The sequence below is a fragment of the Melanostigma gelatinosum genome (genome assembly GCF_949748355.1).
Source record: "Melanostigma gelatinosum genome assembly, chromosome: 14".
NCBI classification, from domain to species: domain Eukaryota; kingdom Metazoa; phylum Chordata; class Actinopteri; order Perciformes; family Zoarcidae; genus Melanostigma; species Melanostigma gelatinosum.
In genome coordinates this window covers 5240220-5253063 of record NC_136647.1, presented here as the reverse complement: position 1 = coordinate 5253063, position 12844 = coordinate 5240220, and the positions used below count along the sequence as shown (strand labels likewise).

At 39.6% G+C, this 12844-nt stretch overlaps 1 protein-coding gene across 1 annotated transcript in view; it reads right to left on the bottom strand.

Moving 5' to 3' along the window:
• The window catches only part of LOC306787772 (uncharacterized protein), a 30088-nt gene extending 17540 nt beyond the window's left edge, over window positions 1–12548 (bottom strand). The window contains exons 1-2 of the mRNA XM_079283036.1: window positions 12456–12548; window positions 1461–1613 (exon numbers count right to left, since the gene is read on the bottom strand). Coding sequence (XP_079139162.1) covers window positions 1461–1613; window positions 12456–12476 — 174 coding nt within the window. The 5' untranslated portion in view covers window positions 12477–12548. The remainder of the gene's footprint in view (window positions 1–1460; window positions 1614–12455) is intronic.
• Between the last annotated feature and the right edge of the window lie 296 nt (window positions 12549–12844).

Below are 12844 nucleotides of genomic sequence, written 5' to 3'. Positions count from 1 at the left end.
CGTTATTTGAGTGTGAATTATACTGCTGCGTGTTTTAGTACACAACAGTGGCTGGACGTCAAGCTGCACTCTCGTTTCATTCCTATTGGCTCTCACACTGCATGTAAAATATGGTCGTGCCGACAGCCGATGATCGACTATCGTCAGCGCAATCACCAACAGCCGACGTCTTTGTCAATACCATACGTAGCTTCTTTTCCCATTAACGTATTCATTTATTATTAATATGAGGCCAATTTGAATTTGCCACGTCATAGTTTACCCAGCATATAACCGGCATTAACAGCAGGACATTGATTTACATTATTCAGTACAAATGAGTATTGGGCGATGGTAAACTAACATCATCATGATGCGTTCAAATGTGATTAAGCTTGAATGAATACAGTTGTTTAAAAGGAGATGTTTTCACATCAATATAAAACTCAACTTTTTAACTTCCAAACAAAAAACAATATGCACGCGGTAGAAGTGTGTGTTGAAGTACATGGGATTGATTTTGTTTTTTACCATCCCCCGTAGGTCTACCTCCACAAATACCATCTAATGGTACCTGGTGTTGCTGCTGTATGTTAATCAGACAGCATTACGTGTTTACAGTCGGACTTTGCTCGACATCAAAGTGAACACGGTGTTTATTCAGACACGACATGTTGAATTGCAGATTAACGTAGCGGGCTGCATGTCTGAAAGAGACTCCATTTGTTGTTGTTTGCGACTGACCCACATATGTCAAGTGGTTCTTACTGATTTATTGTTGATTTGGTAAAGAAGACAAACCTGTCAGTTCAGTTTCGTTGACTCATTTAAACAATGCGTTTGTTTCTCTCCTTCCAGCGTTTGCCACTTGAACAAATGCGTTAAAGCAAAGACTTCCCATCCGTCATTACCGCCAATACAAAACTGTCAACCTAAATACAATCTCATTAACGCTTCTTCAGCTCGCGACCTAAATGTAGCCTTGCCGTGGGATGTAGACTCAACACACTACGAGTCCACTCCAGCCCATGTGAGCAGGCAGGAGTGCAGCAGCGTGACCCAGTTAGGCCTCAATTTGTACATTTAGTCAGACAGTCAACAGTTAAAGGGGCACGACAAAACCATTTTACAATTTTGTGGAAACAGTTGAATGTTTTATGTGGCTCTGCAGGAGCTTTGTGAAAAATCAGACCTGCTGTTTTCAAGTTGCATTGTGGGAACTGTAGTATCCAGTGTTCATGCAGCTGCTCGGGACTAAAATGTAGAATATCTCTGCCTCTGCTGCTTAAATGTTACCGTTTTAATGCAAGACAATGCATGACAATAGCTTCCTATTATTGACGATCTGCAGAGTCAGCTGATAATTCTCTGTGGGTTCATTAACAAGAGCGACCCCTTTTGACATTATAGAGTTGCGTGAAGCCGCTGCCGTGATACAGATTAGAGCAGCTTTAACCGAACAGACGAGCAGGTAATCTCACCTCTGCGATGCACACGGGATCCTGCGGTCCACAGCGGATGAAGTAAAACTCCCCGAGCTTCCACACCTGGACGGGCCCGTCGGGTTGAGCTCTGTTGCCCACCGACTTATAGAAGGCGTAGCTGCCTCGCTGGCAGGAGGGGGCACCCAACCACTGACGGAAAGACAAGACAGCACTGATGAGGAAGAGTTAGCGGGCCCCCCGCGACAGGCGGTGGTATACGCAGGGTGTTTAAGAACGATCACAGACCAGAATGTTACTCCCACAAATATCAGAGACAGAAACATCATCGATAGTTACCCAGATCTCAGCACAGCTTCCTGATGAAGTAACATCAGAGTGAAAAAAGGAAATAAGTTCGTGAGGAGGAAATGAATGTTCCTAGCATGTAGCGCTGCTCAAATCAAGCTACAGAGAGTCAAAGTTATTAAAGAGTTAAGTTACATGGAACAAAGTCTTCTTCAAAATCACTTTGCCATTTGTAATAACACAAACTATTACAAATCCAGCCCAAAAACATTGAGTTACTCGTTTCTCTGGAACAAATTTAAATTTCATTGAATGAATCGAATGGCAGACTGACAAAGTGACTGTAAGACCACTTTTAAGGTATATTCTCTCTTATTTTTCTTCTAAAGATACGAAAGATAGTCGTTTGCCTTTATTTGACAGCGATCGTCAGGAGAGAGGACGACATGCAGCAAAGGACTGTGGGTGGGATTCCAAACACTCAGCCGTGGTACAGTCTCAAGGTTATAGAATTCAGCCTTTTCTACAATTTGACATTTCCTTGCGTTACAAGAGGAAACCGGCAGTTGAAATGCCTGTGTGCTACACGGTGTCTTCCCTACATTCTCCAGGGTGTGTTCAAGCCATAAATTCTGCAGAAAGCAACTCTGACATCAACACCTCCGACAATAAAGTTGCACCATCTTGCAGCGAGGCAGCATATACATGTATGTTTATACAGCATATACATGTATGTATATGCTGTATAAACAGCAACTCAGAGCAGGATAATGTAATGCAGTCTATTAAAGAAACGTGGAGAGGAAATGTTAAAGATTAACTCCTGCGACTGTTGAGACATATCTGTAACCCCCTGATAAAGACTCAAATTATGTTCAGATATCACTGAAGTGATATTTGTATTCAAAATGGAGCAGCGCCTGCTCTTACTGACTGCCAGTGTTACTACCAACAATCAAAAACATGATAGGAAAGCCTGAAAACTAAGACATGTATTAACTTGTGTGATCTTAAATCATCTGTATGTCGCAACTCTTCTCCAGATAACATCTGTTCAACTTCTTAATATGAGAGCAAAATAAAATATGAAGATAGCCAACTTCCTGTAATGAGTAGTTCCACTGCAACATGGTGGTCTCACTTCCTGTTAAACTGATCTGAGACGCCTGTGCACCCTGGTGTGTTCGGTAAATAAACATCGACAGTTAAAGGGTTGAATTAATAGAAATAATTCAGCCTTTTACTTTCGGCCGGATGGACAGTATGAAGGCCACGTGATTCCCAGAAAGCAGTCAATCATCAGCTGTAGTTAATCATTGAGTATCTGTGATGCATTATGGAGGATCCAACTACAGTACACGTGCTGTTCTCCTTCCTTCTTCTGTCAAGAACGAAACCCAACAGGACTGAGACCTTTCACAGCTCTGCATTTGGAGCGATTATGCATCGCTGTACTCTCTTTTTAATGATTACATTTTATGTGTGTGTTGTAAACAAAAAGGTTAAATTGCTTAGGTATGCTGGGTAATGTGCACACTATGGCAGGAAGTCATGTGACTTCCTCTCAGGTCAGATCTCAGGTGAGGGTCCTGTAGCCCCGTTATTACCCTCACTGCTTTCATTTCACACGTCGACTTCATTCTTCATTACTGGAAGAAGCTTCGCTCCTCATCACTGTACCCGTTGTATAGAAATGTATATAAAATATAAACTGGACATCAAACTACCTGCTTTCTGTTTTTTAAGCTATTAAACCTTTAAAGTAAGTGCCGTACCAAGAATAACTATTCGTGAAATTGTACAATGTTAGTCACAGGTAACTCTGTATAAATAAATGTTTCAGCTAACGTGCAGGAATGACACAAACTAACCGCTTCCTGAAAGTCCGCCAATGTAAAAGCCGGAATCACCGTCCCTTTTTTTGGTAGAAGGCTTTTACTTTGAAACAGCTACAGGAAGTGCTGAGTTTGCATCAACGGCATTAACTTTGCAACTACTGTTGTCTGTTTCTCGGTGTGTCATGGTGATGTTTCAGGCAGTTAAAGATGCCGTACATTGATGTTATTCATTAATAACCTATGAGGTTCAAAGGTGGGGCTGCATCTATCCATTATTCTCAGAATTTGTTGATCTGTTGATCATTTTTTTTTATCATTTTGTCAATAAAACACCAGAAAATACTGAGAAATGAGTCCAAGATGTCCAAGATGACGTCTTCAAGTTCCTTGTTTTGTCTGATCAACAGTCCACAACCAGAGGACATTAAATTCATAACAATACAAATGTTTGGTGTTCTTGCGTAATAAATGATTTAAACAGTTTAATAAATGATCTGAATTATCGCAGCTTCATATACTCTCAGGAGACGAATGAAAATTGGCTTATTGTTTCAACTTCTTCTGAAATATCTCCTTTTAATTCAATTTGATAAAATCTCCTCATTATCATATCACAACACTTAACACCAGAGTAAAGCAACGGAGAGTTCAACAAGCTTTAAATTAAACTTCATAAATTGACTTCTTTATGAAGTGTTTCTTCTTCCACTTTTACAAACCGGACAAAAAGGACTAAAACCAAATATTTCCCCCTCAGAGCTGACACTTGTGCAGCTGTTGTATCGTCACAGATTCTGTAGCAGCAGTTTGACTCACTTCTTCTGCTAGCCAGTGGGAGTGTTCAGCTGCTGTGACCAAACCTCCATTTTTATTGTACCTTCATTTCATGTGGCTCAGAAAAGGTGTCTGTTTCGCCGCCGTGTGTTATTTCATCATCAGAAAAACAACAAGGGAAAAGCTCAGAGTTGTAAAGTGTAAGAATGGAGCTGCATGCCGGTTTAAAATGTGTTCTTTAACAAGCACTTAATAAAACACCTTCATCACGCTTCACTTCAGCAGAGGCTTAAGTGTGGAATCCTAAGTTGGGCGAGGCTCTGTGAACACCATTCATCCAATAGTTTCCCTCGGGGAAACTGACTGAACTTTCACTTTATGTATTTGGACAGAACACAATACAATGAAGAGCTGGAAACAATTGTTTGGTCGACAGAATGTTAGATGTCGATAGTTCCCGGACCCTCAGTGGGACGACTTCAAATGTCTCGTTTGAAAAAAATCAGTCCAAACGCCGAAGATGTTCAGTTTCCAGGAATATAAATCAGAAAGAAAAGTTGCAAATCACATCATCTGCGAAGGTTTTGTTTAGCTTTATCTGAAAAATAAGTGATATTTGTTTCGAATTTCAAAAACAACCTTCTCTGGTTCAAGCTTCTTCTCTCCGTTTATAATCGCTGTAAACTGAATAGGATTTGATGAATGCCATCTTGGACTACTTTCGTAGATTGATCACCTGACACTGAAAATGAATGTTAAAGTCAATATTGTTTATATTCCTTTCGTATTTTCCTTTAAAGCGAAAATATATTAGAGCTGAAACGACAAGTCGTGTTACTGATTACTCTACCGACAGAACATTTATATAATCAATTAAAGCACAAATACAAAAGGCTCCAGCTTCTTAACTTTGAATATTTCCCGTATCTTTGTCTTCTGTGACAGTAAACTGAATATATTTGGGTTGTTACTACTGACACATCCACCATTTTCTCTTACAGAGGCAGACAACTGGTATATTAATTCAAATTATTAATAAATCTGCTATACGTGACTTAAATGTCTAGCTGTATAATGAATTAATAGAGAAAATTCTTCTCATATCAACGGATGATGAAAGTAATTGTAGCCCGCAGCACTAAAATGTAGGAAAATGTCAAACCTGCGCACTGAGAATTAGAATGCCGACATTAAAACAGGCTTATTGATTATTGATAAACTGTAAATAACCTGGAACAGGTTCTCCAGCAGTCACTCTGTGAAGGCAGGTTTCCCCCCTTATTGTCCCCAAAATGGCAGATGTGCTATTTGTCTAAAATGAACGTCATGTGGAATCCGTCTTTGTTGAATCTACAGCTCGGTTTACACGGAGCTTCCTGCAGGTTTACGCTCTGTAAGAGATGAGGAGCACTTGATCCGTCTTACCTCACAGGCAGATAATGCTCGCTGTTTGTGGGTGTTTACCGGCTCCAACAATAAATCGAGCACACCTCGAGCAGGTTCAATAATGCCTCTGCTGCTGCTGCTGCTGCTGCCTACATAAAGCTGCAGTTTGGATTTCACTGCTTTGTAAGAGGAAGTGTGAGGAGCCCCGGGTAGTTTGTGGAAAGGCGCTAAAACATAACACCAAACACACCTTAAAAGATGGAGGCAGTTCGTCCTGATTCCGAAGCTGTTCTGAAGCTTAGAGGTCTGATAGCGTGTCATTAAACGGCACTCATCAGCAGCAGAGCTTTCTCCTCATTGATAATCTGTGTATCTGACAGGGAGGACAGGGAGCTGCCAGGCTTCAGTCAGCAGTGTTTATTCACATGCACTACAACGGGCCCAAGATGAAAACAATAACAGAGATGAATCATAATAATAGCCCCCTTTGTTGGCTTGTATATGACAGCAGGTTGGTTTCATTCAAAAGCTTTTTACTCTCCAAATAAAAGGTTACATCTGAGCAAAGTTTCAATTCAGTGTTATTTTTTACTTCAGGTGAAGGTTAGAGTGTGATTTAGTAAAAACATGGCATTTGTTTTTTGTATAAACAAGAACAAATAAAGACGGTACCAAGATCTACTAATTGCCTTCTTAATTAATCAAGTGGTGGTTTGATGATCTTTAGGTTTTAAAACCTACGAGTACAGTTTACTGTCATAAACGACAAACACAGCAAAGACATTTGAGGAGCCAGAACCAGATCAGCTGGCATTTTTCCTTAAAAAAAATACTTAAAGGAATAAATTCCAGATACATTTTGTGTATTTTCCTTCAGATCAGGCGGAATGAGTAAACTGTGTGTGTGTGTGTGTGTGTATGGTAATGAAGGAAAATGTCACCATTATTGATGTGTTTTTAATAGTTTCTGGGCACAGAGGGGAGACGATATATTAGGCTTTGATACACGCACAATAATGGAAGTAGATTCATTCATTTTTTCCCCATTTTGTCCATTGATGGATGTGGTGACAGTGAGAAACATTTAGAATATCACCGGACCCCTCCTCTAATGCAATGTGACGACGATCAGATAAATTAAGGATTAAATTAAGGATTTCTCAGGCCTCCTTTCTTTATGAAAATGTCAAAGTGGATTTAAGATGATCAAATCAGACACGAGCAGACGATCTGGTTCGTGTACAACACGGCAGACGTGATGCTGCAGCTTTTAACAGCCCTAACAGAAGACATGGCTGCCGTGAGCATACTGCTGTGTCTCCGATACTGACTCCACGGTGCAGCCTCTGTAATCCCCTGTTTGGAGTTGGAGGCGAGAAAAGACTGAATTACAGCCGCTTTACATGAAACGTAATATGCGACCCCACAGCTGCAACGCACGAGCTACAAATGAGCCCAAATATCAAAGAGATATTTCTCAGTGACAAGCTGAAAACAAGGCAGTAATTAGGCTGCAACCACAGATTATGTTCTATTGAATTCATTGTTTGACTTTTTATTTCCTGAAGCTCAAGATGGCGTCATTCAAATGTCTTGTTTTGTCCTCCGAGCAGTACAAAATCTAAAGAGATTCCGTTTAGAGCGCCAACGATTCGTCGATATATTTACGAGTAGATCAAATGGAAAATTAAATTGGCAACTATTGTAATTATCTATTTGTCCTTCAAGTGATTTCTTTCGGCAGAAAACACCCAAACGTTGCTGGTTCTTGCTTCTCAAATGTGAATATTTGCTTTTCTGTCTTTTATGAGAGTAAACTCTTCATGTCATTAGGTTTGGGACATGAAATAACATCATCTTTGATCACTTAGTCGAGAAAAATGTCTCCAAAATATCCCATCTTAAGTCCCCCAAATGTCTCGTTCTGTCCAAATGTCTGAAACCCAAAGATACTCAGCGTACGATGATTCAAAACAGAGAAAAGCAGCAAATTCTCACACCTGAGAAGCTCTAACCAGGGAACATTTGGAGTTTTTTTCTTCAAACTGATTATCCAAACAGTTGCAGGTTGGTTTTCCTTCCCTCCCACCAATGTGTTAACGAATTAATTGCTGCGGCTCTAATGTTTGAGATGAAGCACGGCTGAACAGTTTTACACGTGTGAATGAAATCAAAGCAGGCAGAGGTCACATCCACCATATCTCCATGATGTAGAAGGCCCAGCACAGCGCGTGAGCTCCGGCTGTATCCGGCTGTGCAGCTGCTATTCATTTACTTCAGTAGACGGGACATCATGAAGATTCACCAAATAAACGCACAAACTGGATTTCAGCCAGTCATCGAGCTCCGCTGCCTTGCTGACAAAATGCAGAATATTCTCAAATTCACACTCCTGTGTTGATCATCCACAACCTCCCCCCCCCCCACCCAGCACACCCTCCCCCAACCAATACTCATACCCCACCACAGGCACAACCTCCTCCCCCACCCGCTGGAGCTCTGCAGACCAGCTGCAGCAGGCCCACGATCAATTTTTAGAAAGATACTGAATAAATGTCACAGCAGAAAATATACATAAGCCATAGACATTAATACCCCCCTGCAGTGTGTGTGTATATATATATATATAAATATTTTTTTTAAAACCCGTCAGCACATAACATAACGCGGTCATGATGTTTGATTACGTCACTGTAGAGTATAACAGACGCTTTAAAAAGGGCCTGAGGGAAAACTGTAGGCTACCAAACAGACAAGCTCACTATTACTTGGAGACTTTTATTCTCTATATAAACTTGATATTTGTTATTAAATTAATATTATGTTGACACACCTGAAGAGAGACTACGACTGCAACAGGCAAGGTCCCCGTTGAACGTCAGACTTACTCGATATCCTGCGATATGAAGTGAAACCAAAAGAACCATGGGAGGGTTAAATAAAACTACTCTGATGATACAACAAGAGCACGTTTAACATCACGCCAGGACTTCTTAGACGCAACACAAAGCCCACATAGCAAGATTATAAGACGACGGCGTGAGATAACGTCACTGAACGCACTGCAAGTGTCTATAAGAACATCATCATTTATTAAATAATTGTTCAATATTCTCTGTAAACCCAGCACTGAGTCTCACAGGTACATTTCAAGTCCACATAAAGATATTAACGATGTGCAATTTAATGATACATGAGTGACTAAATAAAATAAAAAGACACAATATAAAGCTCTAAAAATTCAATATTGAGTCATGGACACAAAATGCTTTTTAATGTACAAATATGAACATTAAGTTTGATGATAGAAATCCCTACCGAGTACCCTGGAGGCCGTTATCGATGCTATGAGACTATTTAGGGAATATAGTCAGTGGTGTTGCTGTGTGGCCGCAGTAAACGCACTGTCGACGCATCCAGGGGACGCGCGTTGCTTTTCCGTATTTATTTGTATGTTTTGTAAATAAACATGCATGAACACAATCATAACCATATAACTAAATAAACGCCAGTTAAAATGAGTCAAAAACACCAATGTGACCGGGGAGCCATTGAAATGACCACCTGTGGGTCCTGCAGACGTCACTGTGAACACATTAAGATGGAAGTCTCTGTTATTGTGTTATTGTGTTATTATGTCATCAATGTTTTTAAGGATTTCTACACTGGAGACGACACATGAGCTAGGATTATCAAGTAAGACTAAACAGTATCATTATCAATAACAGTATCTTTTCTTTTATTGGTATACAAATTAAAAAGGAGAAATTATATAATAAAAGTACGACAAAATCAACACTGAGCTGTATAGACTCAGTGTTATCCACTGTGGGAATATTGTAGACATGTATTCAAGGAATATTATCGTAATAAAGGCATTTCATTATGATACAAGACACAACAGAGTACTATCGACAGTACTAGCCTCTGGACAAGTATCACAGGATTATTTGATCACAGGATTATAGCTCCACATGTAGAATATTGGCTCTTATTAGTATTCATTCGATATTTGATGTAATATTACAGTAATACGATTCATACTCCATTAAGTCATATAAGACGTCCACCGTGAGCCTCCAGAGAGAATTGCAGGTTTATTTCTGAGCCATCACACTTACAACACGAGGAGGAATATAATCAAGAAGGAATTAGACGGACAAGGTGTTCGACATTACAGGAACAATAAAAAGGAACATTAAACCGTTTTCCTGGACAACGAAGAGGAACGAGTGGAATAAAATGATATAATATCACTACTAAGCTCTACATACATAATATACGCCACGAGAGGTAAACGATAGATATATTCAAGCTCCCAAGAACACCATGAAGACAGATAAACCCCTCCAAGTAAGTACTATTTATGTACTATTATACTTCATATAACATGGGAATTGGAAAATAAAGGATAAGAGACTATTGAGTACTACAGACAAAGTACGAGCCAAAGAAGAACTCTAAACAGGACAGAGAAGAAGAAAATAAGAAAGATAAAATCACCATTGAGACAAAATATTGGCCACTAATGTCAGATTAAGGATACAGAATATATTTAAATAATATTAAAGTATTACTTCAAGAATACCAGTCAGTCAAAGAAATGATTAAGCTGGTGGTCATGTTGTTGACTAGGCTGATGATACCGTTGATAAAATCTCAATTCGACATATTTAAATGTCCTTGTTTTGAGTCCAAAACACAAAAATATTAAATGTACTACCACAGAAGACTGGGATAACCAGCAAATATCAATATTTGAGAAGCTGGAACCAGATCATTTTTGGGCATTTCTGCTGACAAAAATCAACGCAGATGTATTTCCTGTCCATGAACTGATTAATCAATAGTTTGAGATATTAGTTATTATGTGTCGGTATACGAGCAGGACAAAGAAAGAGATACACTACAATAAATTCATATTAATCCACAATTTAGATCATATTTGTGAAGCTGGTAAAAAAAATGTATTATTGCCGTTAATCAACTAATCCATGAATTGCTTTGAGCACTAGTTATAGTCCTGTTATACATATAGTCATATGTAAACACAGACCCTGTAGATAGAAAAGCAGGAAAAACACAAAGTGAGATCAAAGACTAGCTATGAAAGATTAGCTGCAGACAGTTTTAGCCCCAGAATGACTATTAAACGTGTATTTAACTTAAATTATAGTGAGACCATATGACAAGTCCTACCATCAAGCGAGTATAGCGTATCATAAACATACCATTATGTACTATAGGAGTGTTCTATGAATCGGTTGTTTTGTGTGTGGCCCAGCTGACACAGTGCTCCAGCCTAGTGGTGGAAACGAGGCAGGGCTGAGCAGGCAGGAAAATAAAAAGCCACATAATATAATATAATCTGAGCACCGAGAGGCAGTCCTCTGTCTACAATAAGAACACACACTCACGCGCACACACACACACACACACAGGAATTTAAGATGGAAACCCTTAATCTGCGCCCTGTACACGTCAGTTCTCGTGATATTTCTGTGATAATGCAGTGAGATATTTTTTTTTAAACACAGTTCTCAGTACGGGAAGGAAGAGAGAGGGAGGGGGGGGTATGACGAATATTAATAATAATAAAATGTCTCCTGCTTTAGTAAATAAATAAAATCTCAACACACTGCTGACCTTGGGTGTATCCTGTTATTCAAAACAAGCTCACAAGTTCACCACAGGAAAGAAAAAAACTCTCAATACGGCAATAAATTAATATTTCAAAAAAAATAAAGAGATATTATTAAAAATATACACAACCACCGCTGGAATATTGAATATACCCTCCACGCCACACATGAAGGATTCCTGTCAAAATAAAAGACGTCTTTTATTTCGATTAAAACACCACATTGCTCAAGCTGTGTGTCCTCTGGATGTTTCCTGGGTTTTTTAGGCTGCACTAATCTTCGCTATTTCAAGTACACAAACTCCTCATTTCCCTCTTTGCTTGACACACAATATTAACATTCCTCCTTAAACTGCTGGTAATTACACTGGAGACAAAATGTCGGGAGGGATTTGACAACAATATCAATATGCTTCCTATTATAACCAACATTGCTTGCTGCTGCTCCACCTAGTCCCTGTCGAAATTTTATTTTTCAATCTTTAATATCACACCTCGGGGGGTGGAAATTAAATTTTTTAAGACTCAAACGTTCAAAAATGAAAAAATGTCGACGCAGAGCTTAAAAGTTTCCTGATATTTTCACGCATGCAAAACGGTCAGAAAATGAAATGTTATTTCGCTAATGTGCTGTTAGTGTGAGTGGGGGTTGGTAACGTAGAAAGCGGAGACTGTCGACACGACACACAAAGAAATTAATCATTAACACGGAGGAAATATCAGAAATATTACACCGGAATTTAACGACCGAGTCTCCGATATAAAAACGAGGCGACCGCTCGGTGTCACACACGGTTGTTTCCCCGTAAAAACAGATATCAGCGGTTCATTCTGCTACATCTGGAGGAAGAAGAAAAAAAAAAAGTTGCGCCTGGTTGAATAAAGTTGTAATTGCAAGTCAGACCAACTCTCGGTGAGCTGGGGTTTGGTTGATATGGGAAAACAATCAATACGACATGGTCAAACTAAATGAAATAAAACACGATATCGGACATGCATGCACAGCGACACACGGTTACAATATTCCCCGTGTCGTCAGGTTAAGAAAATCCGCCGGGTGTACGTGAGAAAAAATCGACATTCATTTGTAAATTATATCGGCTTTACCTGTATTGCATTGTGCTCCATTGCAGTCCTGCATTCCCTCTTCTGAGGCCCCTCTCCGGTTACACCGTCGGGACTCGCCGTCACACAAACAAACGCACCAGAAAGAAGAAGAAAAAAAAAAAAAAAAAGCCTGGTTTTTTTGTGTTATTTTTTTTTGTGTGTGTGTGGAAATGGGACAGGATCTAGGTGTGGCCAAAGTTTGCCACAGAGTACATTACAACTTAATGTTAAAGTCACAGGGAAACGGCAGTTGAAGCATCTTTAGCAGTGTGACGTATTTCCGTGTGACTCGGCACACGTGGGCGGGGTTTAGATTGAGCGAGAGGGGTTTTAAATCAAAAAAATATCATTAAATTGCGAGAAAAGAGACTATCATTTGTCCTGTAGAG